Source organism: Arachis ipaensis, chromosome B1, assembly GCF_059453495.1.
Source record: "Arachis ipaensis isolate K30076 ecotype BB chromosome B1, ASM5945349v1, whole genome shotgun sequence".
NCBI classification, from domain to species: domain Eukaryota; kingdom Viridiplantae; phylum Streptophyta; class Magnoliopsida; order Fabales; family Fabaceae; genus Arachis; species Arachis ipaensis.
The window spans coordinates 62,697,100-62,721,540 of record NC_142436.1 but is presented as its reverse complement, the minus strand read 5'-3'; the positions used below and the strand labels follow the sequence as shown (position 1 = coordinate 62,721,540).

Genomic DNA, 24,441 nt, shown 5'->3' with positions numbered 1-24,441 from the left:
GTTGGGACTTATGGGTTGATTTGATCAAACCTATTTGACGTACTTCAAGCCTAGGAGTAGATATTATGTACTTAAGGCTTTGGAAGTAGACTTAATAGGTTGGCCTCTCATAATTATCAATATATGGTTTGTAGACAAGGATGGTGATCTCAATTACCTATGTCTAGCCAAGAGTTCTTTTCCTTTATTTTTTTTGTTCTTATCATTTTACTTTCTTGTCATTTAATTTTTCTTGTCCTTTATTTTCTTGCAAAAATATAAAATCAAACCCCCTTGCATCTTCATAGCCAATAATTGAGCACTTCATTGCAATTCCTTGTGAGACGACCCGGAGTTGAAATACTTCGGTTAATTTTCATTTGGGGTTTGTACTTGTGACAACTAAAATTTTTGATGTGGGAATTGTTTGTTGGTTTAGAACTATGCTTACAACAAAGTTCTTATTTCTAGAAGAGAAATTCTAGACCATCGAGCAAAACTCATCATCAAGGATGACCAAGCCATTGCCCAAATTCCCTCTGAGGACAGTAAGAGCCCAGAGAGGAATGATTCTGGCATTTAAACGCCGGAAAAGGGGGGGAATTTGGGATTAAATGCCCAATGGGTAGCCAAATCTGGCATTCAAATGCCAGAAAAGGGTGGCAAACTGGTGTTAAACGCCCAAAGAGCACCCAATTCTGGCGTTCAAATGCCAATAAGGGATCAGACACCTACAAGTGCTGATAGCAACCCCCTTAAGCAGGCTTCTCCAACCACTTCTGTGGGAAGTAAACCTGCAGCAACTATGGTTGAAGAATATAAAGCCAAGATGCCTTATCCTCAGAAACTCCGCCAAGCAGAACAGGATAAATAATTTGCCTGCTTTGCAGACTATCTCAGGACTCTTGAAATAAAGATTCTGTTTGCAGAGGCACTTGAGCAAATACCCTCTTATGCTAAGTTCATGAAAGAGATCTTAAGTCATAAGAAGGATTGGAGAGAAACTGAAAAAGTTTTCCTCACTGAAGAATGCAGTGTAGTCATTCTGAAAAGCTTACCAGAGAAGCTTAAAGATCCTGGAAGCTTTATGATAGCATGCATATTAGAGGGTGCTTGTACCAAGACAGCTCTATGTGATCTTGGGGCAAGTATCAACCTAATACCTGCATCCACTATCAAAAAGCTTGGTTTGACTGATGAGGTTAAACCAACCCGGATATGCCTCCAACTTGCTAATGGCTCCATTAAGATTCCATCAGGCATAATTGAGGACATGATTGTCAAGGTTGGGCCATTTGCCACTGACTTTGTAGTGCTGGAAATGGAGGAGCACAAGAGTACAACTCTCATTCTAGGAAGACCTTTTCTAGCAACTGGACAAACCCTCATTCACGTCCAAAAAGGGGAGATAACCCTGAGAGTCAATGAGGATGAGTTTAAGTTGAATACTGTCAAAGCTATGCAGCATCCAGACACATCAAAAGACTGTATGGGCACTGATATTATTGACTCCCTAGTAGAAGAGGTCAATATGACTGAGAGTCTCGAATCAGAGTTAGAGGACATTTTTAAAGATGTTCAGCCTAATCTGGAGGAACCAGAGAAAATAGAAAAACCTCTGAAAACTCCTTAGGAATAGGAGAAGCCTCCTAAACCCGAGCTCAAACCACTACCACCATCCCTGAAATATACATTTCTGAAAGAAGATGACACTTTTCCCGTGATCATAAGCTCTGCTTTAGAGCCACAGGAAGAGAAGGCACTAATTCAGGTGCTAAGGACACACAAGACAGCTCTTGGGTGGTCCATAAGTGATCTTAAGAGCATTAGCCCAGCCAGATGCATGCACAAGATCCTATATGAGGATGATGCTAAGCCAGTTATTCAACCCCAGAGGCGGCTGAATCCAGCCATGAAGGAGGTGGTGCGAAAAGAGGTCACTAAGTTACTAGAGGCTGGAATTATTTATCCTATTTCTGATAGCCCCTGAGTGAGCCCTGTTCAAGTTGTCCCCAATAAGGGAGGCATGACAGTAGTTCATAATGAAAAGAATGAACTGGTTCCTACAAGAACAGTTACAGAGTGGTGTATGTGTATTGACAATAGAAGACTCAATACAGCCACCAAAAAGGATAATTTTCCTTTACCATTCATAGACCAGATGCTAGAGAGACTAGCAGGTCATGAATACTACTGCTTTTTGGATGGCTATTCAGGTTACAACCAAATTGTAGTAGATCCTCAAGACTAAGATAAAACAGCATTCACATGTCCTTCTGGAGTATTTGCCTACAGAAGGATGCCATTTGGTCTGTGCAATGCACCTGCAACCTTTCAGAGGTGCATGCTCTCTATCTTTTCTAATATGGTAGAGAAATTTCTAGAAGTCTTCATGGATGACTTCTCAGTATTTGGAGACTCATTCAGCTCCTGTCTTGACCATCTAGCACTTGTTCTTAAAAGGTGCCAAGAGACTAACCTAGTTTTAAACTGGGAAAAATGTCATTTTATGGTGACTGAAGGAATTGTCCTTGGGCACAAAATTTCAAACAAGGGAATAGAGGTGGATCAAGTTAAGGTAGAGGTAATTGAAAAATTACCACCACCTGCCAATGTTAAGGCAATCAGAAGGTTTCTGGGACATGTAGGATTCTATAGGAGGTTTATAAAGGATTTTTCAAAAATTGCAAAACCTCTGAGCAATCTGCTAGCTGCTGACACGCCATTTATCTTTGACACAGAGTGTCTGCAGGCGTTTGAGACTCTGAAAGCTAAACTGATCACAGCACCAGTCATTTCTGCACCAGACTGGTCATTACCATTCGGACTAATGTGCGATGCCAGTGACCATGCCATTGGTGCAGTATTGGGACAGAGGCATGACAAGCTTCTACATATCATTTATTATGCTAACCGTGTTCTAAATGACGCATAGAAGAATTACACAACCACAGAAAAGGAGCTGCTTGCAGTGGTTTATGCCATTGACATGTTCAGATCTTATTTAGTGGGATCAAAAGTGATTGTGTACACTGACCATGCTGCTCTAAAATATCTCCTCACAAAGCAGGGCTCAAAACCCAGGCTCATAAGATGGGTGTTGCTTCTGCAAGAGTTTGATATAGAAATAAGAGACGAAAAAAGGATAGAGAACCAAGTAGCTGATCATTTGTCCTGGATAGAGCTAGTAGCAGGAGCGTCCCTCCCTCCTACTGAGATCTCTGAAACCTTTCTGAATGAGCAACTCTTTGCCATTCAGAAAATACCATGGTTTGCAAATATTACAAACTATAAAGCTGTGAGATTCACACCCAAAGAGTACAGTAAGTAGCAAACGAAAAAATTGATTCTAATTATTTGTTCTTTTCTTCTCTCCTCTTCCCTCAGTGTTGATATTTCAATAACGTGATGTGATGTTCTGACATGAGATTAAAGAAAATGAACAAAAGAAATGAGGTGCTTAGCTTTATTTTTGGTTACTATAATTTTGTTTCCAAACCTAAAGGAAAGAATGACTTTATTTCTTTTTGAATTTGAAGAAAGAAAACTTTATGAAATTTTTTTGAAGCAACATCAAATAGTGGCATAAACATTATTTCATAGACATATTTTTTAATCGAAAGATCATTCCCTGTGCAGGTTAAATTCAAAATAATACAACATTGTGATCCTTTATAAGAAGATGGATTGTATGGTGCCATTCGAGATAACTTCTTTGGCTTTTACAAATTCAAGAACTTTATGTCATGAAAAAAAAAATAAATAAAAAATTAAAAAATAATAAGTCTATAAAGTATGTGAAAAAAGAAAGGAGGTCAAATGTCCAATTGAAATTTACGAGTGATTTTTCAGGCTTTTGATTTTTGTAATCGAGTATATTAGATTTTGGAAAAAAAAGTCTCAACATTATTGTTTGCAATTTATTATTTTGTTGTTTAATTTATGTTATTTTCTTTTTTTTACTTATTTTAATTATTATTTTTAAGTTATATAATATAGTACTCATTAAATATGTAATTGTTTTTATCATGAGTATATTAAAAAGTATCATATAATTAATATGTTTATTAACTAATTAGAGTACCATATATTTAATATACTTATGATGATAAATATTAAATAATTGATGAGAGTACTATTTTATAATAACAATAAAGAGGATATTTTATTTTAAACCAAAAAAATATGGACCCAAAAAAAACCTCAACATTTTAATAACAAAAAGTAATATTTTTTAATAGTTTTATAACTTTGCATTTTGATTGATTGAGAAATTATATCCACCACCTTGATTTCTAAGAAATAACAAAGGTAATTGTAATTGTGAATATTTATATATGATAGATTTATTTATTTTAAAAAATACTGTGTGCATACCAAAAATCAGCTATAGAATAAGAATTTATATATTTGTGTACATTAAAATTATTTTTAATCTATATTTTTATATCCTAATGTATATTTTATACGGATTGCTAATTTTTATATATATTTAATATAATTGAATTTTTTTTATACTCTAATTTTGCTTTCAAAATATCTAATTATTTTCTCTTTTCTTCTCTCCTCTTTCCTCAGACGTCATGTTCTGACATGAGGTTAAAGAAAATGAACAAAAGAAATGAAGTGCTTAGCTTTATTTTTGGTTACTCTAATTTTGTTTCCAATCCTAAAGGAAGGAATGACTTTATTTCTTTTTGAATTTGAAGAAAGAAAACTTTATGGAATTTTTTTGAAGCAACATCAAATAGTGGCATAAATATTATTTCATAGACATATTTTTTAATCGGAAGATCATTCCCTGTGCAGGTTAAATTCAAAATAATACAGCATTGTGATCCTTTATAAAAAGATGGATTATATGGTGCCATTCGAGATAACTTCTTTGACTTCTACAAATTCAAGAACTTCATGTCATGAAAAAAAATAAATAAAAATCTAAAAAATAAGAAGTCTATAAAGTATGTGGGATGTAAACCCCGCTAAAACTGGTAAATAACTAGCCAATAAATCGAATATTAATTAGGAAAATTAAGAATGCAAAACCAATATTAAAATAAAATAGAGATCTTCAAAACGAGAATTTTGATACCAATTTCAAAAAATTTGACTCGAAATTGGACCGGATGGGCCGAACCGGTTGAACCAGACCCAAATCGGGCCTGTAGGCCCAACCGGACCCATCACTTAAATGAGCTGAAGCTCATTTTCTCCCTCATTTGGCATGCAGAACGCTGGAAGCTCAGCAAACAAGGGAAGAGCGTTTGAAGCTTCCAAACCCTTAGTGAAATTTCATTTCTCGATAACTTTTGATCCGGAGCTCCGATTGACAATCCATTTGCGGCCACGCGACCGCAGCGTCGAGCTCTACAAAGCCCGATACATTGTAAGGTAAGAAATCCAAATTTCCTTCCTCGATTTCCTCTGTTTCAGTTTCGAAAATTTATGAGCACCTATGTTGAAAATTGTTCAATTTGGTGTTCTAGGTTCGATTTAGCTTGCGGAGCTTATTGGACTTGAGTTACTACGCATATAGGTGTGGTAAGAATCACCTAAACCCTAGCCAATTTTTATTTCTTGATGAAAAATCTGAAATATATATATATATATATATATATATATATATATATATATATATATATATATATATATATATATATATATATATATATATATAGGTTCGATTTAGCTTGCGGAGCTTATTGGGCTTGAGTTACTACGCATATGGGTGTGGTAAGGATCACCTAAAACCTAGCCAATTTTTATTTCTTGATGAAAAATCTGAAATATATATATGAATTAGGGGTGAATTGAGTCATATATATTCACTGGAATTGAAAAGTGAGTATTTAGAGGCTTATTGGTGATCAAGGCTTGGTTTGTGGCTGGTTTATTTGAGCTTGGAGGGACTGGGTTCTAGCTAGTGAGGCTGCCTTGGGTGGAATAAAGTGGTCGGCCAAGGTATGGTTTAGGTTTCGCGCGTTTAATATTTAAGGTGTTGTGAAAAATTAAGCTAGAGAACCATAGGTTAAGTTGAAAAGGTTGGATGCACTATATGATTAGCTTCATGATAATATTGGATAGATTTATGAGCATGAGTAGTTGAAGTTATTGAATATGTGTTATTGAAATTGAGCTTGTGTTGGAATTTATGAGCATGAATTATTGGTATTGTTGAGTATGTATTCTTGGACTTATTAATGATGGGTTGATATTGATATATGTTAATAGAATTTGGTGGTTATGGCTTGATTAATTGGTTGAAGTTGAATTATGATTGGTTATGAATGAATGAAGGGAATGGGTTAATAAATTTTTGAAATGGAAGATTATGGTTGAAAGGGGTGGATTGTTGAATAATATATGAGTTTTATGAATTGATGTGGATATTAAAGTGTTGGAAGATAGTATCAATGAGACGGAAGTTTGGCATGTGAATCTGTGTTACAAGGTACCAAAAACAGAGTTGCAGCAACTTTCTGGGCATTCTGGCCGTTTTGGAAAAATGCCCATCCACGCATACGTGTGGCCCACACGTACGCGTGGCATGGCACTTTGAAGATGCATGCGCGAGTAGCCATGCGTGCGCGTGAAAAGCTAATGCGCATGATCACGCGTACGCATGACTCACGCGTACGCGTGACTTGTTGTTCGTTCCACGCATGCGCGTGGCCAACGCGTACGCGTGGCCCCTGTTTGCTGCAAAACTAGATTTTGGCATTTTAAATCAAACCTCCATTTTCCTTCCTTTTAGACTGAAAGTATAGTGCTAAGTCCAGTAGCTAGTTGAAGCTAGGAAATTAAGGTAACTTGAGGGTGAAGTAAGGGTTAAAATGATGGATTATGAATAAGAAGGGTTAAAATGATGGATTATGAATAAGAAGGGTGAAAATGTTATGAAAATGATGAACATTTGTGATAGTGATATGTTAATGGATGATTGAACTCATCTGAAATAAACAAATGTATGTTAAGATGCCTGGGGAGTAGCAAGGATGGTGGTTCGTCCCGCTTGCTCCAGGTCAATGTTTGAGAATTGATAATGATTATTATGCTTGGTTTGGATTGAATAAATGTATGTTGTGATGCCTGGGTAGTAGCAGCAGTAGTGGGTCTCCCACTTGCTCCAGGTTGAGCTTTTAAACACCCGCCTGGGTAGTAGCCGCAGTAGTGGTTACTCCACTAGCTCTGGGTTAAGCGGGTAGTAGCAAGGGGTTTGTAGCTCAAACCCATTTGCTCTGCATGGGTGTTTCAGTCCATGGTTAGCTACCAGGTCGTGTCGGGTTGGCTATATAACTAACAGATGATATCGTCAGCCATAGGACAGGCATGCATCATGTGCATTTGTTTGCTTTGACTGCTATGCATTATTTGAACATTGCCTAAGTGAATATTTATCCTGCTACCTACTGTTCTTGCTATTTGCACTATCTGCTTCTTACTTGTGAGTGAACTTGTTTGTTTGCTTGTCTCTGCATGATTTATGAATGGCGGAGGAACGGAGGAGGGGTGAAAAAGGGTTGGTGGTTATATTAGGTTTGAATTTGAGTAAGTATAGGAATAGCTTAGATTACCTACCCCTAATTATGGCTTTTATTTAGAAACTAAGATTTGTAATTTTATGACGAAGTTCTAGGATTGCCTCTGGCATTCCCAGGACTTTATTTATTATACGCGTGGCACCTTTACCATGTTGAGAACCTCCGGTTCTCACCCCATACTGTGTTGTTGTTTTCAGATGCAGGTCGAGAGGCTCCTCGCTAGGCGTCTGGATCCTGAAGCAGAGTAGTACATAGGTTCATTTTGGGTTTTGTTTGTATATATGTATATATGTATCTAGCTTGCTCTCCAAGAAAACTTATTTATTTTGTTCCTCATAGAGGCTGAGGGAGAGCTAGGACCTTATTTTGTATTTTGAGTATTTTGGGTTACCTGTATATATATGTATATATATTCTCTAGCCAGCCTTGGCTTCGCAGGCTGAGTCAGGAGCTAGTTATGATGTATTCTTGGCCTTCTTTTACTATGTCGCTTATCCTTATCCTTATCTCATGGGTTTCTTAGCGCACAAGTAATCCTAATCCTCGAGCGTTGCGGTTTCCATTTTGTGATTTGTTCCACCTATTTTTCAAGGCTCCTAGTATACTGTCTCTTTTCATTGATATATATATATATATATATATATATATATATATATATATATATATATATATATATATATATATATATATATTACTTTTAGAGGTCGTAATACCTTGCCACCTCAGCTTTAGGACTTAAGCATAAGACTCTGTGTGGTAGGGTGTTACATTATGGTATCAGAGCAGTTCATTCCTATAGAGCCTGAGAACGGACTTATTATGCTTCTGTGCATTTTCTGTGTATGTGTCTATGTGCTATTAGGATATCTAACTAATATATGTGGCGTAAACGTTCATGAGCATGCATTTGGGACTTAAAGCACTAGACTTGCGATATTGAGACTGATCAACTTGATATCACTTGTTTGGTGTGTATAGGGACCAAATGTCGCCTCGCGGACGCGAACGCGGGCGAGGTAGAGGCAGAATAGGAAATGCTATGACTGAAGTGACAAGGAATAATCCTAACCCTGTAGACTTCATGGCTACTCTGGGAAATATGGCCGCGGCGATGCAAGCAACAGCCAAAGCCCTGGGAAACCAAATAAATAATGGGAATAATGGCAATGGAGATGATGGTCCTATGACGCTTTCCTCCTTCCTGAAGGTTCATCCTCCGACCTTCAAAGGAACTTTGAACCCTATTGATGCGGATAACTGGATACAAGCTATTGAGCAAGCATTACAGGCTCAGCAAGTTCCTGATGAATAGTGGGTTGAGTTTGGAACCTACCAACTGCAAGGTGAAGCTCAGCATTTGTGGCAGGGCATGAGGCGTATTCTAGAGCCTGATGGGGTTGTAATCTCTTGGGAGTTATTCCGAGAGGAATTCTACAAGAAATACTTTCCCAGCTCAATTAGAAATGCCAAGGAACTTGAACTGCTTCCGCTGAAGCAAGGCCAGATGACTGTTACTGAGTACACAAGCAGGTTTGAGGAATTGTGTTGTTTTTCACGAATTTGTCAAGGAGCTCCTAAGGACTTTGCTGAGTGGAAATGCATCAAGTATGAGGGAGGCCTTCGGAGTGATATTCTAAGCTTTATTGCACCTATAGAGATCAGGGTATTTTCTGAACTCGTGAACAAGAGCCGAATAGCTGAAGAATGTGTGAGGAATGCAGCCGTGGCAAAGAATGATAATCGGGAGTCCTACCGAAGAGACCACAATCAGAATTTGGCACCAATGGGCCAAAAATTCAAGAAAAAAGGGAAACAAACAAGGGATACCTCAGAGGAGCTGACATGTCAGAAGTGCGGTCGTTACCATTCGAATAGGCCGTGCCGTATTGGCTTGGGCGTATGTTACAAGTGTGGTCTACCAGGGCACGTATCTAGGAATTGTCCGCAGGGAAAGACTCAAGATAGGGGATGATCAAGTCACCAAGGTTGAGGTAATTGAAAAAAAAAATTGATAACCAGAAATTTAAATTGTAATATGTGATTTGAAACACCACATTTATTCATAGCCTGCGACGAGGATGAGGATGTAACCTATAATGGAATTTTGTTTTGGGTTTCTTTTTCCCTCGAACAACGAATGGTTTATCCTTTAAAATTCTAACCCCCTGACGTGCACATATTTGAATTTGAATCTGTCCATCCAGGGGCGAACCTGAGCTTGTTTTGGTATAGATAAATGATTCTAGAGCCTTGGAAATTGCTAAAGGTTGGGTGCTCTCTTCATCACTTTGTAACTCTCAAGCTCAACTGAAACTTACTTGATTCAGTATGTTCTATCTATACTATTAAATGTTGTTGGTCCGGTTTCCTTTCTTGAGATGTACTTAAATTTCTCTTCTTGTGCGTTCTATTATTTTGATACAACTCTGGTCGACCGTATATAAAACTCTTTCTGATTTCTCACGAACACTGTTCAGACTATTCATTCATCTTTCAAGCTTAATATCTCTTTGAAAATTAACTCAAGCCTATATTAGTATCACGTATGAATCTTAGCTGTAACTAGAGAGACGTTGATTTCTTAGAGCAAGACATTTGGACGCAAAACGAACATGTGACATTACTAGAGAAATTAGAGCCTTAATCCTCACCGATCATAGCGCTTATTATTAAATAGACGCGATGAAGTACACCGTGTGGATGAAATACCAGGATACGATGGAAGTCTTCAAGCCATAGGAAGAAGATTGATCTTTCTGTCAATACTTGTATCGCTTAAGCCTAATGAACCATTTAGGAAATAACTACGATGTATTATTGCAGGACTTAAGATGCGTGCTGATGCAACACTGTGAAGTTGTAGTAGACGCCCTAGGAAAAAAGTTTCTAAGGGATTCTAGGATGTTAATTTCAAAGGAGGAAACGTTAGATGAGTTGAAGTATTAAGTTAGAGAATGAGGGTATGGTTGGAAGTGTCAAACTAAATCTATTGCCAGTTTACGACGTGGTATCAACGAGATACGGGACGCGCAAAGAGAGAATAAGGAGACGCCAAAGATATCGAAGTCTGGTGAACAAAAGGGAATTAAAAAGAGATTTATGTGCCTAATGCAAATGCCGAAATAGAGATCGTAGAGTCAAGGACTTAGAGATTGCAATACTGGTGATAAGGAGCTACTAAGAGTACTGAAGCTGGGTGAATCAAGAAGATACCAAGAGGGGGTTAGGTGTCGAGATCGAAAGTTGAAATGAAAAACTGTTGTCCGAAGCTTACAAGAGAGGATTTTCGAAGTTACCTTGAGGTTTCTAAGATGTATCGCAAATCCAAGAAGATATTTTGAGCATCCAGAAGTGAAGAATGAAGCGACAATCTATGTAATCACATGTTCGACACATGAAAAAGAAAGGAGAGACCACCAGAAGCCGTGCGAAATGCTACAAGCATCAAAGGTTTTACATTAAAGGTAAAAGAGAGTAGCCACCGATTTCAGAGTAGGTTGCCGAGTACTAGGACAAAGGGTGATACTGTTAGGAAATCATGGATCAAGTGATCAAAACCATTTTTCCCATCAAAGCGAATTGCTTATTGGAGATATCAATGAGACTATACATCAGGGAGACGGTGAGACTCCACAGTACACTAAACACCTTTGAATTAATCGAAAATTGGAACGTTGAACGCCTTAGTTCTTGAGTTTGACAGCCGAGACAACGGAGAACAGGTCACGCAAATCTGAGTTAGAATTCTCACTATGAAAGCCGACAAAAGAGTTAGGCAGATTGACGATAAACAAAAGCATAGGTTTGGATTTTCACACTAAAAGTAGAAATTGTCTGTTGTAAGTATAGTCCAAACCCAACAATTGAACATCAATCAAATAATAAATTCAATACAAAATAACTGAGAGTAATTCAACCTCGGATCGTCTTCCCTAGGAGTTTCAATGAAATGTACAATTATTGGCTATGAGAGAGAGCATGGGAGATTGGAAATGAAAGCAAGAGCAAGAAATGTAAATAGCAAGAATTGAAACAAGCATGCAAGGAATTGAAAAGAAGGCAATTAAAGGACACTTGGCAAGAAGTGGATAATCTAGGTTTCCTATCCTAGTTGTGGACCACAAACATGGCAATTGTGTGGAATCAATCCAAATCAATCAATCCTCCTTGAGAATTAGTCAAAAGATGTAATTCATCTCAATCCTTAAGTCCTAGTCAACTCACTAATTACTTAGTGAAAGACTAGCGTCAATGGAAACCAAATCAATTAACTAATCTCACACAATGCGGAATGGACATCCACAACTCAATTCTACCCAAATACCCAATTTCTCAACCAAGGATGTAAAAATTAAACATGCAAGAAATTAAACATCAAAGTAATAAAAGTTAAAGCAATTAAATGTAAGGAAAAGAAATGGCAAGAAAGTAACTTAACATGCAAGAAAGTAAATGAAAGCAAATAAAAGTCAAAGCAATAAAACTTCAAATGCAAGAAACCTCTTGGCAAGTAATTGAGGACTAAGGCTACCTATCCTATCCATTGACCACAAACATATGATGATTATAAAGAGTAAATCCTACTAAGTCAACCTTATATCGAAGATAAGTCAAATAGGCATAGTTAATTTCAATCCCTAAGTCCTATGTCAACACTAAGGGGTCACATAGAGTCAAGGGAGACCAAATCAATTAACTACTCTAATATATCAAACAAGAATGGACATCAATGACTCAAGGATCACCAAAGTCATCAAATTCAAGCTAAGAGTGGAGAAAAAACTAAGTAAAAACTAAGCCAAGCATTTTATCAAACACTTGGTGTGCATGAAAATAAAATAATATTAAAATACAACAAAATAAATTCTAAAACTACCAAAGCAAGAAAGTGACAATGACAACTAAAGAAAGCAATAAATGACATGGAAACATAAATTTGCATTAATTGGAACTAAAATAACAAAAGTGTGCATAACATGAAAAGTGACATAAAAGAGAAATTAAGAAGAAGAACTAAGAAAAGTAAGACAATAAAGTGAAGAAACATAAATGAAACTACATTAAAACATGAATTAAAGACAGAAATTAAAGAAAATTAAACTAAACCTAACCTAATTTTAGAGAGAAGGGGGGAGCTTCTCTCTCTAGAAACTAAGAGAAAACATAACAAAAGCTAACCCTAATTGCCCCCTCCCTTCATCCTTCTTCAATTTGGCCTTAAATAGCTTCAAAAAATGAGTTGGATTGGGTTTTGGGGCCCAAAAATCACTGTCAGCGAGTTGCAATTAATGAAGTCACGTGCAGGGACCTGTGCGGACGTACAGATGCGTGCGTCTGCACACATGCTGAATCCTGACTTGTGCGTACGCACAAGTACCTGTGTGTACTCACACTTAGACTTATGTCCACTATAGCAAATTGCATATCATTTTGAAGCCCCAGACGTTAGCTTTCTAATGCCACTAAAACCGCCTAATTTGGACCTCTGTAGCTCATGTTATGACCAATTTAGTACAGAGAGGTCAGGGCTGGCAACTTTCCAAATCCTTCATTTCTTGAATTCTTCCCTTTTGCATGCTCTTTTCCTCACTTCTTCAACCCATACTTGCCTTGGAAACCTGAAAATCACTTAAGAAATACATCAAAGAACCAAATGGGATTAAAGTGAATAAAATTGACTAAATTAAGCACAAAAGAGCAAGTTTTCACTTTTAAGCACAACTTAGGAAAAAATCTCAAAAGCATACTATTTAGGTGAATAAATGTGGGTTTATGTGATGGAATCCACTCAAATCAAACCAAAATATATCGTAAGATATGGATTCATCAATTCTCCCACACTTAAACCAAGCATGTTCTCATGCTAAAGCAACCAAAGGAGATGAATGAAGGGGTAATTATTAATGCAACTACCTACATGCATGTAACTATACTAAATGTTATCTATATATATCTACACTATGATTCCTATTGAGTTTGGCAAAAACAAACAAAAGAATCTCAATCAATCCAAAGTAGGAACTTAGGGCCTAGACAAGGAAAATATAGCAATATGATCAATGTCCAAAGATTGATTTGAAATTTTCAAAGTTAAGTTCAACAACTTGCAAAAAGATACAAAATAAGCAATGGAAACATAGAATTGAGCAATTGAAACCCTCACCGGATGTGTTTACACTCTAATCGCTCAGTGTGTTGGGTTTAATCACTCAATCCTCCTTTAATAATGCTTCTCAAAGATTTGTAAGTCATCTAACAATCAACTAATACTTGATGAATGAATGCAAATATCATGAGGACTTTTGTGGGTTGTAATGGGGCTTAGGTAAGGGTAGGATTAATACGATTTAGTGGGCTAATAGATTGGATCTTTGATTAGCTCAAGTATCCCACCTAATCCTATATCATACTATATATATAACAAAACAACCTAACTACCCATTTATTCTCTTCCTCACATTCACTCATGCATACTCTTTCCAATTCAACTACATATGCATCTCTTATTTATATTCTTATTATCATTTCTCTTTCTTTTCTTTTTCTCTTTTTCTCTTTTTTTTTCTTTTTTTTCTTTTTTCTTTTCTTTCCTTTTCTTATTATCAACAAAAAGAGATGCGTATATTTTAACCAATAGATACATGAGTAGTTACCCATTTTGCCATATTTTCAATGAACACCCAAAGCTAACTAACTACCAATATTTTCTACAAATTTCTCCCACACTTGATTAACACACACATTCAAACCCAAGCTAATCAAAGATACAATCAATGGATATAATGGTTTTTCACTTAGGGTGAATGATGTGCTTATAATGAGAACAAAGGGGAATTAAAGGCTAAAAAAGTGGTTTACAAAGATAGATGCAAGGGTTGGCCATATGGGTTAGTGAGCTATACAAAGATGGCCTCAATCATACTAAATGCAATCCAAAACAACAAATATAGGACATATAGACTAAAGCAAATCTAGGATCACAATCATAAAAGGAGTTTATCACACAAGAACAAAAATTGTGGTTGAAAATGTGCAACCACACAATTAAACCTCAAATCTCACTTGGTATTTGTTCAAACTCTTTTCTATGTTCCATAAAAAGATACTTCAAGTAAGTTCAAAAATAATTTTCAAATCTAATCAATGGAATGCCCAAAAAGAGATTTCTTGAAAATTCTTTGTTGTTTTACTAAAACTTATTTACTCTACCATGCATCATGCAAGTATGTACTACCATAATACTATAAGCATTAAAGAAATATATACAAATAAACCAAACCAAACAAAATGTAAATAAGAACAAAAATTACAAAAATTGAAGAAAAGGAACAAAAAAGAATGTTGTAAAGTGTCTAAGAAAAGAAATTTTTATCCCCCTTGAAGTTAGCGATCCTCCCCCACACTTAAATAATGCACGGTCCTCTATGCATGCACATGATCTGGGGGTGAAGGATTGTGAGGCTCTAATGAGCGGATAATTTATATGCTTTTTGGCACTATTTTTAGGTAGTTTTTAGTATGTTTTAGTCACTTTTTATTATATTTTTATTAGTTTTTAAATAAAATCACATTTCTAGAATTTACTATGAGTTTGTGTATTTTTCTGTGATTTCAGGTATTTTCTGGCTAAAATTGAGGGACCTGAGCAAAAATCTGATTCAGAGGCTGAAAAAGGACTGCAGATGCTGTTGGATTCTGACCTCCCTGCACTCGAAGTGGATTTTCTGGAGCTACAGAAGCACAATTGGTGCGCTCTTAATTGCGTTGAAAAGTAAACATCCTGAGCTTTCCCGCAATATATAATAGTCCATACTTTGTCCGAGATTTGATGGCCCAAACCGTCATTTCAAGTCAGCATAAAAATTCTGGCGTCAAAACGCCAGAACTGGCATGAAGCCTGGAGTTAGACGCCCAAACTGGCACAAAAGCTGGCGTTTAACTCCAAGAAAAGTCTCTACATGTGAAAGCTTCAAAGCTCAGCCCAAGCAGACACCAAGTGGGCCCAGAAGAAGATTTCTGCATTAATTACTTATTTCTGTAAACCCTAGGCTACTAGTTCTCTATAAATAGGACCTTTTGCTATTGTATTTTCATCTTGGTTCTTCTGGTTTCCTCTCTGGGGCCGAAGCCAATGACCACCATTATCACTTTTATATTTTCAACGGTGGAGTTTCTACACACCATAGATTAAGGTGTGGAGCTCTGCTGTTCTTCATGAATTAATGCAAAGTACTATTGTTTTTCTATTCAACTCAAGCCTATTTCTTCTCTAAGATATACACTCGTTCTTCAACCTGAAGAAGGTGATAATCCGTGACACTCATCATCATTCTCACCTATGAACGCGTGCCTGACAACCACTTCCGTTCTACTTGCAATAGCTTGAGTGCGTATCTCTTAGCCTCCTGGTTCATGACGCATGGTTGCCTCGCCTGACAACCGAGCCTTCCATTCCACGAGATCAGAGTCTTCGTGGTATAGGCTAGAATCAATTGGTAGCATTCTTGAGATCCGAAAAGTCTAAACCTTGTCTGTGGTATTCCGAGTAGAATCTGGGAAGGAATGACTGTGACGAGCTTCAAACTCGCGAGTGTTGGGCGTAGTGACAGACGCAAAAGGATCAATGGATCCTATTCCAACATGATCGAGAACCAACAGCTGATTAGCCGTGCGGTGACAGCGCATTTGGATCATTTTCACTGAGAGGACGGGAGGTAGCCATTGACAATGATGAAACCCAACATAAGCTTGCCATGGAAGGCAGTATGAATGATTGGATGATGACAATAGGGAAGCAGAAGTTCAGGAGGAACAAAGCATCTTCATACGCTTATCTGAAATTCTCACCAATGAATTACATAAGTATCTCTGTCTTATTTTATGTTTTATTCATCTTTTAATTATCAATTCTCCATAACCATTTGAATCTGCCTGACTGAGATTTTCAAAATGACCATAGCTTGCTTCAAGCTGACAATCTCCGTGGGATCGACCCTTACTCACGTAAGGTTTATTACTTGGACAACCCAGTGCACTTGCTGGTTAGTTGTGCGGAGTTGTGATAAAGAGTTGAGATTACAATTGTGCGTACCAAGTTGTTGGTGCCATTGATGATCACAATTTCGTGCACCAGGCTCCACCTTCAGCGGGTGGGCTCCGAGGGCTCCGGTTGCTTTATAAACAAATAAACAACAATTGAGGAAAAGTAAGATGTGTGTGGTATGATAAAATGCAATGTGTGTATTCTAAATGTACGCACAATTTAGAACACAACATATTGATCGGATAAAATAATAACCACAAAAGCAAAAGAAATAGCATGTTCCTCAATCAAGTGGTCTAGGTTGCAAGTGATGAATAACCAAAACTTAAGGCACAAGCAACCTAGGTAACCACAACTAAAGTGAATTGAGTATAAAATATATTGGATAGTGAGATTGTGCAAGTGAAAGCACAAAGTGAATAGAAAGTGGCACAATCAACAATAACCAATTCTATAATGAAAAGAGACTACTTATTCATTCTTAGGAATAAGGAAATAATCACATGTATAAGGTGCTTGTTACAAAAAGTGACACGTCTTGATAAGAATCAAGTCAAGTCAACTCAAAAAAAATGCAAAGCATTAACAAGGAACAAATACCTTGTTATGTGATTATATTCACTTAAGAACCATGATGACTAAGTAGCTCAAGTCAATTCACTAAAGCAAAAGTGCACAATTCAAGATTAAGATGCCAAACAAGGATATAGTCTAACACATATGGTGGCTACAACACATGCATTAAACTTGCAATTCATCTAGGCAATCAAATAAATACTTGATATATAGTGCACATATTCATTAAATCAAAATTCAAGCAACAAGCAACCCAATCAATGTTAAACAAACACTTGAAACTTATTTATTTGTCAAAAAACTAAACTAAAGCTAATATAATTACCAAAATAAAAACAGAATGCAAGCAAAATAAACAAGAACAAGTAGAAAATAGGGTGAAAGAGAAGAAGAGGAGAGGAGAGAAGAGAAGAAGAGAAGAAAAGAGGCATATTGAGAAAACAGGGGCGTGCGCACGCACAGGGGTGTGTGTGTGTGCACACTATGAGGAAAGGGGAAGGTGTGCGAGCGCACCCGCTATGCGAGCGCTCCTGGCAGAAGAGAGAGTAAGAAGTGTGTGTGCGCACAAGGGTGTGCGCACGCACAGAAGAAGTTTTTTTTTTTTTTAAGGAAGGATCATGTGTGCATGTGCACACAGGTCTGTGCGCACGCACAAGAGCGTAAGGGCAGGGGTTCACGCGTACAGGCTGTGCCAACGCTCCCACCAGAGTGGTTGCAAGTTGGCGTGCGGACGCACAAGCCTGTGCGGCCGCACATACAGTGCGAAAAAGGGTATGTGTGCGTACGCATGAGTGGGTGCGCACGCACAGTGATGCGTGGCAGAAGTTAGACCAATTAAGTGATTATAATATAATAGAATAGCGTTGCGAGTATAGCTCTTAACCAGCAAAAATCTGCCTCATCAATTTAGAAAGGTTGTCACAAAAGTTTAGAATAAAAATACTGGGAGTATGAGTCCCAGGTCATCTCCCAACGAGTTACTAGAAAGGGTGCTAAGTTATTAATCAGGAGTTTTCTGAGAATTTTAAGAGTTGAATGACAGAAAATAAATAATTATAATTAAGTGCAATAAAAATTAAAAGGAATTTATATTATTCAAAATAAAAAGCCTTGACTGGGGGAATGATTAATTGGAAGTTCTATCCCTGTTGGAATTCTCTCAAGTGTAGTATAAAGATGTTATTATTTTCACTTAGTTAACCCTTACTAAATAAAGGAAAATCAAGTGATTGAGCTAACTCTTATTCGCAAATCCTAGTCCTCTCCCTTGGGAAGGTCTAGCATTAGTAAATACAGAATTAGCCAACAACTTCCAATTTAACTAACCACTTGAGCATTCCAACTCAAGTGTCTCCTATTAATCAACCCCCATGTCAAGTAGGGAATCTACTCTATTGACATGAATATAACGCTCATAAGAATATAAGAAGAAGACATGATAAACTAAATAAAATAGGAATTGAGAATTAATTAAAAATAAAAGTAATCCTTTACATTAATAAATCCAAAATAATCCAATTACCACTCTAAACAAGAATTAAGAATATGGAATAAATAAATAGGGAGTAAGAAAACAAACTAGAATAGTATCTTCAACGGAGGTGATGACTCTTCAATATCCAAAAGCAAATGCAATAAACTATGAATGTAAAGAAAAACTAGAGGAAGGGTAATTCTCTCTCTAGATTCAGATCTAAAAATCTAAAACTATCCTAATGAGAATGTGTGAATGTCTGTTGAGTCTCTGTATGTTCTCTGGCTCTATTCTGTGTTTCTGGGTCAAAACTCGGCCCGAAATTGCCCCCAGCATTTTCTGTTATTTCTGCAAATTGCACAGGTCAAGCATACGCGTCAGTCACGCGTGCGCGTCATTTGGAGAATTTCTTTGTCACGCGTACGCGTCAGGCACGCGCACGCATCATCTTGCAGAACTCCAATCCACGCGTACGCGTCAGGCACGCTCACGCATTGCTGCAAATTTCTCCATTCCGTGCGCTCGCGTGAGCCATGCGTGCGCGTCGGTGCTCGCTGGTCATATCCTTGGTTTCTTGTGTTCCTTCCATTTTTGCAAGCTTCCTCTCCATTCTCTAAGCCATTCCTGCCCTATAAATCCTGAAACACTTAACACACGGATCACGGCATCGAATGGTATAAAGGAGAATTAAAATATACAAATTAAAGATCTCTAGGAAGCAAGTTTTCAATCATAGAACAAAACTAGGAAGGGATTATAAAATCATACAAATCATATGAATAAGTAGGTAAAGACTTGATGAAACCACTCAATTAAACACAAGATAAACCATAAAATAGTGGTTTATCAACCTCCCCACACTTAAACATTAGCATGTCCTCATGCTTAGCTTATGGAGACAAAATAAATGAGTTGGGAAAAGTAAGACTCATGCAATGCAATGCAACCTATGAATGCAACTATATGCTAAAATGATTTTGCTTACTTGGTTAAAAGTAAATAAGTTCTTCAAGATAAATATAAATCAAATATCACTAATTAAAATTCATACAGTAAGAGACAATTAAACTTGTAAGAAGACAGCTCATGAAAGCAGGAAACATAGAATCAAGCATTTGAACCCTTACTGATAGTATATGTGTACTTTAATCACTCAAGTGTATAGGGTAATCACTCTACTCTTCTCTAGTCATGCTTTCTAAACTTTGTTCTTCACCTAACCAATCAACAAGTATTTAATGTACCTATGCAAACATCATGAGGTCTTTTCAAGGTTGTAATGGGGCTAAGGTAAGGGTGAGGGTATATATATGGCTAAGTGAGCTATAAATTGAATCCTTGATTAACCTAAGCTCTCACCTATACATACACTCTTTATACTCTTAAATTCATGCATAGCTACCCAAAATTCTCACTTTTACATTACATACTCATGCATCAACTCTTCTTTTTTTTTTTTTTGTATCACATATGCATTGATCTTTTCATTAACTTAACTAGCATTGGGGTAATTTTGTCCCCTTATTTATTTACTTATTTATTGAAATTTATATATTTTTTTTTTTGCAATTTTTTTTATAGAAAAATAAACATAACTTATCAATGCACATGGATTTTTAATTTTTCTGGTCTTACATGAGTAGGTACCCAAATTTCCAGTATTTAAATGAGATAGAAACATTCCCTATTAACCCATGTTCCCACAGTTTTCCCATACTTAATTAACACACAATCTCTATCTTAAGCTAACCAAAGATTCAATTTGAGTATTTAATTTATTTTTCTGCTTAAGGCTAGTGATGTGGTAAAATATAGAACAAATGGGGATGAAAAGGCTGAAAGTGGCTAACAAAGGTGACATAAAAGGGTAGGATATTTGGGATAAGTAAGCTAATAAGCAAATAATGGCCTCAATCATATGCATGCATATAACACATTAAACATTGCACATATAGGATGGAACAAAATATAGATTACAGTCATAGAGAAGCAAACATACAAGAATAAAATTTTATGGTTAAATAGTGTAACCATGTAATTAAGCTCAAGTCTCACGGGTTGTGTGTTCTTAGATATCATTTATGTTCCAATTTATAGTCTTCAAATAGGTTTTAACACAAAGGTTTTGATTTAAATTAGTAAAATTTTTCAAAATAAAGTCTTGAAAAGAAACATATTATTTTTCAACCAAATAGAACATGCATGCAATTACCTATTACTATGAAATCTATCCTATCCTAACAAAAGAAAAATTACTAATTTATTGGTGTTAAGAAAGAGAAATTACCTCTGGAAGTCAGGTACTGACTGACCTCCCACACTTAAAGCTTGGCACCGTCCTCGGTGCCATCAGTCAGGAACAAAGGGGGGCTGGTAGCAGCATCTCCACAATCGGGACCGTCATGGCTCCCTGTGCTGGTAAATGAAGTGGAGTCCGGGGTGTCTGGGTCTTCTTCAGGTGGGTGGTTACCAACAAGTAGCTCCTTGAGGTATGTAAATCTGCGCTTGTTACGGTGCTCTCTCCGCTTTCCTTGCCGGTCAAGCCGGTCCAATTTCTCAAGTATCTGATGGAGCAGTTGGTTTGTTGAAGGTGCTTGGGATGTGGAAGGAGAAGGAATATCCTCGGTCGGTTCTGCAGGCTGACTAGTAGTGGCTGCTGGACGTCTGATATACTTCCCGTTAGGGACGTACTGATCATCCCGTGGAATCATGGCCTTGGTGTCCCCAGCTCTGTAGGAGACTCCGGCTGTTGAGACTAGATCTGAAACCAAGGCGGGAAAAGGTAGGTTGCCCGCAATCTGTACGTGTCCCATAGCATTCCAGATGTGTCTTGGTAAATTGAGAGGCTGGTCTGTAAGGATACACCAGAGTAAAACAGCCATATCTGCTAGGAAAGACGTAATGGGACATGATCTGTACCCATACTCGAGCCTCCAAGGTGAGTGCTGAAGCCAATATTCCGTTAGGTCAGGATCGATGGAATCCATAGATCCATCTGCTGTCAGGTTGTGCTATAGTTCTAAGAATGGCGTCCCAATCAAATTGGTATGTCTGGCACTTGAAAGAGGCTTTTTGGTATGCGTCCAATCCTTCTGGTGCAGGCAAAATATCTAAAGCTTGCTGAATAGCTTCTTCAGTTATGGGGACTTGCTTTTGACGGACATAGAGGGACTGCAGGGTTGGCATGTGAAAGTTTGAGTAGAATTCAACTACTCATGAAAGATTGACCTGCCGTGGCTGTCTCCGTAGGAATCCCCATTGTCTTCATTCAATTCGGGGCTCAACAAATTCAACAATGTTGGTCGGGAGGATGAGAAGGTACTCGTTATTATAGTTCCTCTCAGCTAGGATGGGGAACATCTGCTCACAGTAGCGGTTAGTGAACCGCACAGTGTCTTTTGCTGGAAAGGCTTTCTCTTTTTCATCGACCTTGATGATCCTCTTGATTCTTTTTGTTGAGGGCTTTACTGCTGTTGAAGAAGGTTCCGCAGCTAGTGCTCTTTTTGTTCCTTTCCTTGCCGGTGGTTTGGGAGTAGCTTTCTCTTTACCTTTCTTGGTGGCCATCCTGAAAAGGGAAAAAGTAAGTAACTTTTAAAGGCTAAGGGTTAGAGCAAGGAAGAGGATGGTACAAGTGATAATCATTGCACGGTAAAGAAGGATGTCGTTAACACATGGTCGCAACTACATGTGAAAAGTTCATAAATAGAAATATAGCAAGTGCATGTTATGGCAAGTAAATGCAAGATATTTATTGGCATGCTGGCAAAGGCATGAGTAGCATAGTTCAAGCATTAATTGCCCAATTTGATTATCAAGTGTTTCAAACTAACAACCTGTTTGTATTGACAATTATATTCAATCAATGATATATAAAAAGGGTTTTTGTGAAAAACAGGCATTAGAGTAGAAGAGTAGAGTAATTAAATATGCACGATGCCATACGGGTTTTTTCACAAACACTTAGCATGCATGGTAAATATGTTATGGAAAGTATTGAATTTGAACATGCAAGTAACCCTAAAATAATTAATAATTGTCAAACAATTCCTAAATGATCCACAAGCAAAATATAGAAGAAAACAATCACCCAAATAAATTTCTAACACCAATTAATAGGATACAAAAAGAAAAAAGAAAGAGGAAAACTGATGAGCGGATAATTTATACGCTTTTTGACATTGTTTTTAGTATGTTTTTAGTAGGATCTAGTTACTTTTAGGGATGTTTTCATTAGTTTTTATGTTAAATTCACATTTCTGGACTTTACTATGAGTTTGTGTGTTTTTCTGTGATTTCAGGTATTTTCTGGCTGAAATTAAGGGACTTGAGCAGAAATCAGATTCAGAGGTTGAAGAAGGACTGCTGATGCTGTTGGATTCTGACCTCCCTGCACTCAAAGTGGATTTTCTGGAGCTACAGAACTCGAAATGGCGCGCTTCCAATTGCGTTGGAAAGTAGACATCCAGGGCTTTCCATCAATATATAATAGTTCATACTTTGGCCAAGAATTGATGACGTAAACTGGCGTTTAACGCCAGCCTTCTGCCCAAATCTGGCGTCCAGCGCCAGAAAAGGATCCAAAACCAGAGTTGAACGCCCAAACTGGCACAGAAACTGGCGTTCAACTCCACAAATGGCCTCTGCACGTGCTACACTTAAGCTCAGCACAAACACACACCAAGTGGGCCCCGGAAGTGGATTTATGCATCAATTACTTACTCATATAAACCCTAGTGACTAGTTTATTATAAATAGGACCTTTTACTATTGTATTAGGCATCTTTTGATCATCTTAGGATCTTAGGATCATCTTGGAACGCATTGTTCTTAGACCATGGGGGCTGGCCTCTCGGCCATGCCTGGACCTTCACTTATGTATTTTCAACGGTAGAGTTTCTACACTCCATAGATTAAGGTGTGGAGCTCTGCTGTTCCTCAAAGATTAATGCAAAGTACTACTGTTTTCTATTCAATTCTTCTTATTTCTCTTCTAAGATACCCATTCGCACCCAAGAACGTGATGAAGGTGATGATTATGTGTGACGCTCATCATCCTTCTCCCTTATGAACGCGTGCCTGACAAACACTTCTGTTCTACATGAAATAAGCTAGAACGAGTATCTCTTAGATCTCCTAACCAGAATCTTCGTGGCGTAAGCTAGAATGATGGTGGCATTCAAGAGAATCCGGAAGGTCTAAACCTTGTCTGTGGTATTCCGAGTAGGATTCAATGATTGAATGACTGTGACGAGCTCCTAACTCGCGATTGCAGGGCGTTAGTGACAGACGCAAAAGGATAGTAAATCCTATTCCAGCATGATCGAGAACCAACAGATGAATAGCCGTGCCGTGACAGAGTGCGTGAGCATATTATTCACTGAGAGGATAAGATGAAGCCATTGACAAGGGTGATGCCTCCAGACGACTAGCCGTGCCGTGACAGGGCATTGGATCATTTTCCCGAGAGATGACCGAAAGTAGCCATTGACAGTGGTGATGTATCACATAAAGCCAGCCATGGAAAGGAGTAAGATTGATTGGATGAAGATAGCAGGAAAGCAGAGGTTCAGAGGAACGAAAAGCATCTCCATTCGCTTATCTGAAATTCCTACCAATGATTTACATAAGTATCTCTATCCCTATTTTATTAATTAATATTCGAAAACACCATTATCACTTTATATCTGCCTGACTGAGATTTACAAGGTGAGCATAGCTTGCTTCATACCAACAATCTCCGTGGGATTCGACCCTTACTCACGTAAGGTATTACTTGGACGACCCAGTGCACTTGCTGGTTAGTTGTATCGAAGTTGTGACAAATTATG

The 24,441-nt window shown here is 37.6% G+C and overlaps 1 protein-coding gene across 1 annotated transcript; it reads left to right on the top strand.

Moving 5' to 3' along the window:
* Window positions 1-8,889: 8,889 nt before the first annotated feature.
* Window positions 8,890-9,492, top strand: LOC148576801 (uncharacterized). Its single transcript, XM_088502786.1, has one exon. The coding sequence runs from the start codon at window positions 8,890-8,892 to the stop codon at window positions 9,490-9,492; it is 603 nt and encodes a 200-aa protein (XP_088358912.1).
* The last annotated feature ends 14,949 nt before the right edge of the window (window positions 9,493-24,441 follow it).

Excerpts from the sequence above, each read along its gene's own strand:
- LOC148576801 (XM_088502786.1), top strand. The coding sequence starts at position 8,890 with ATGAGGCGTATTCTAGAGCCTGATGGGGTTGTAATCTCTTGGGAGTTA.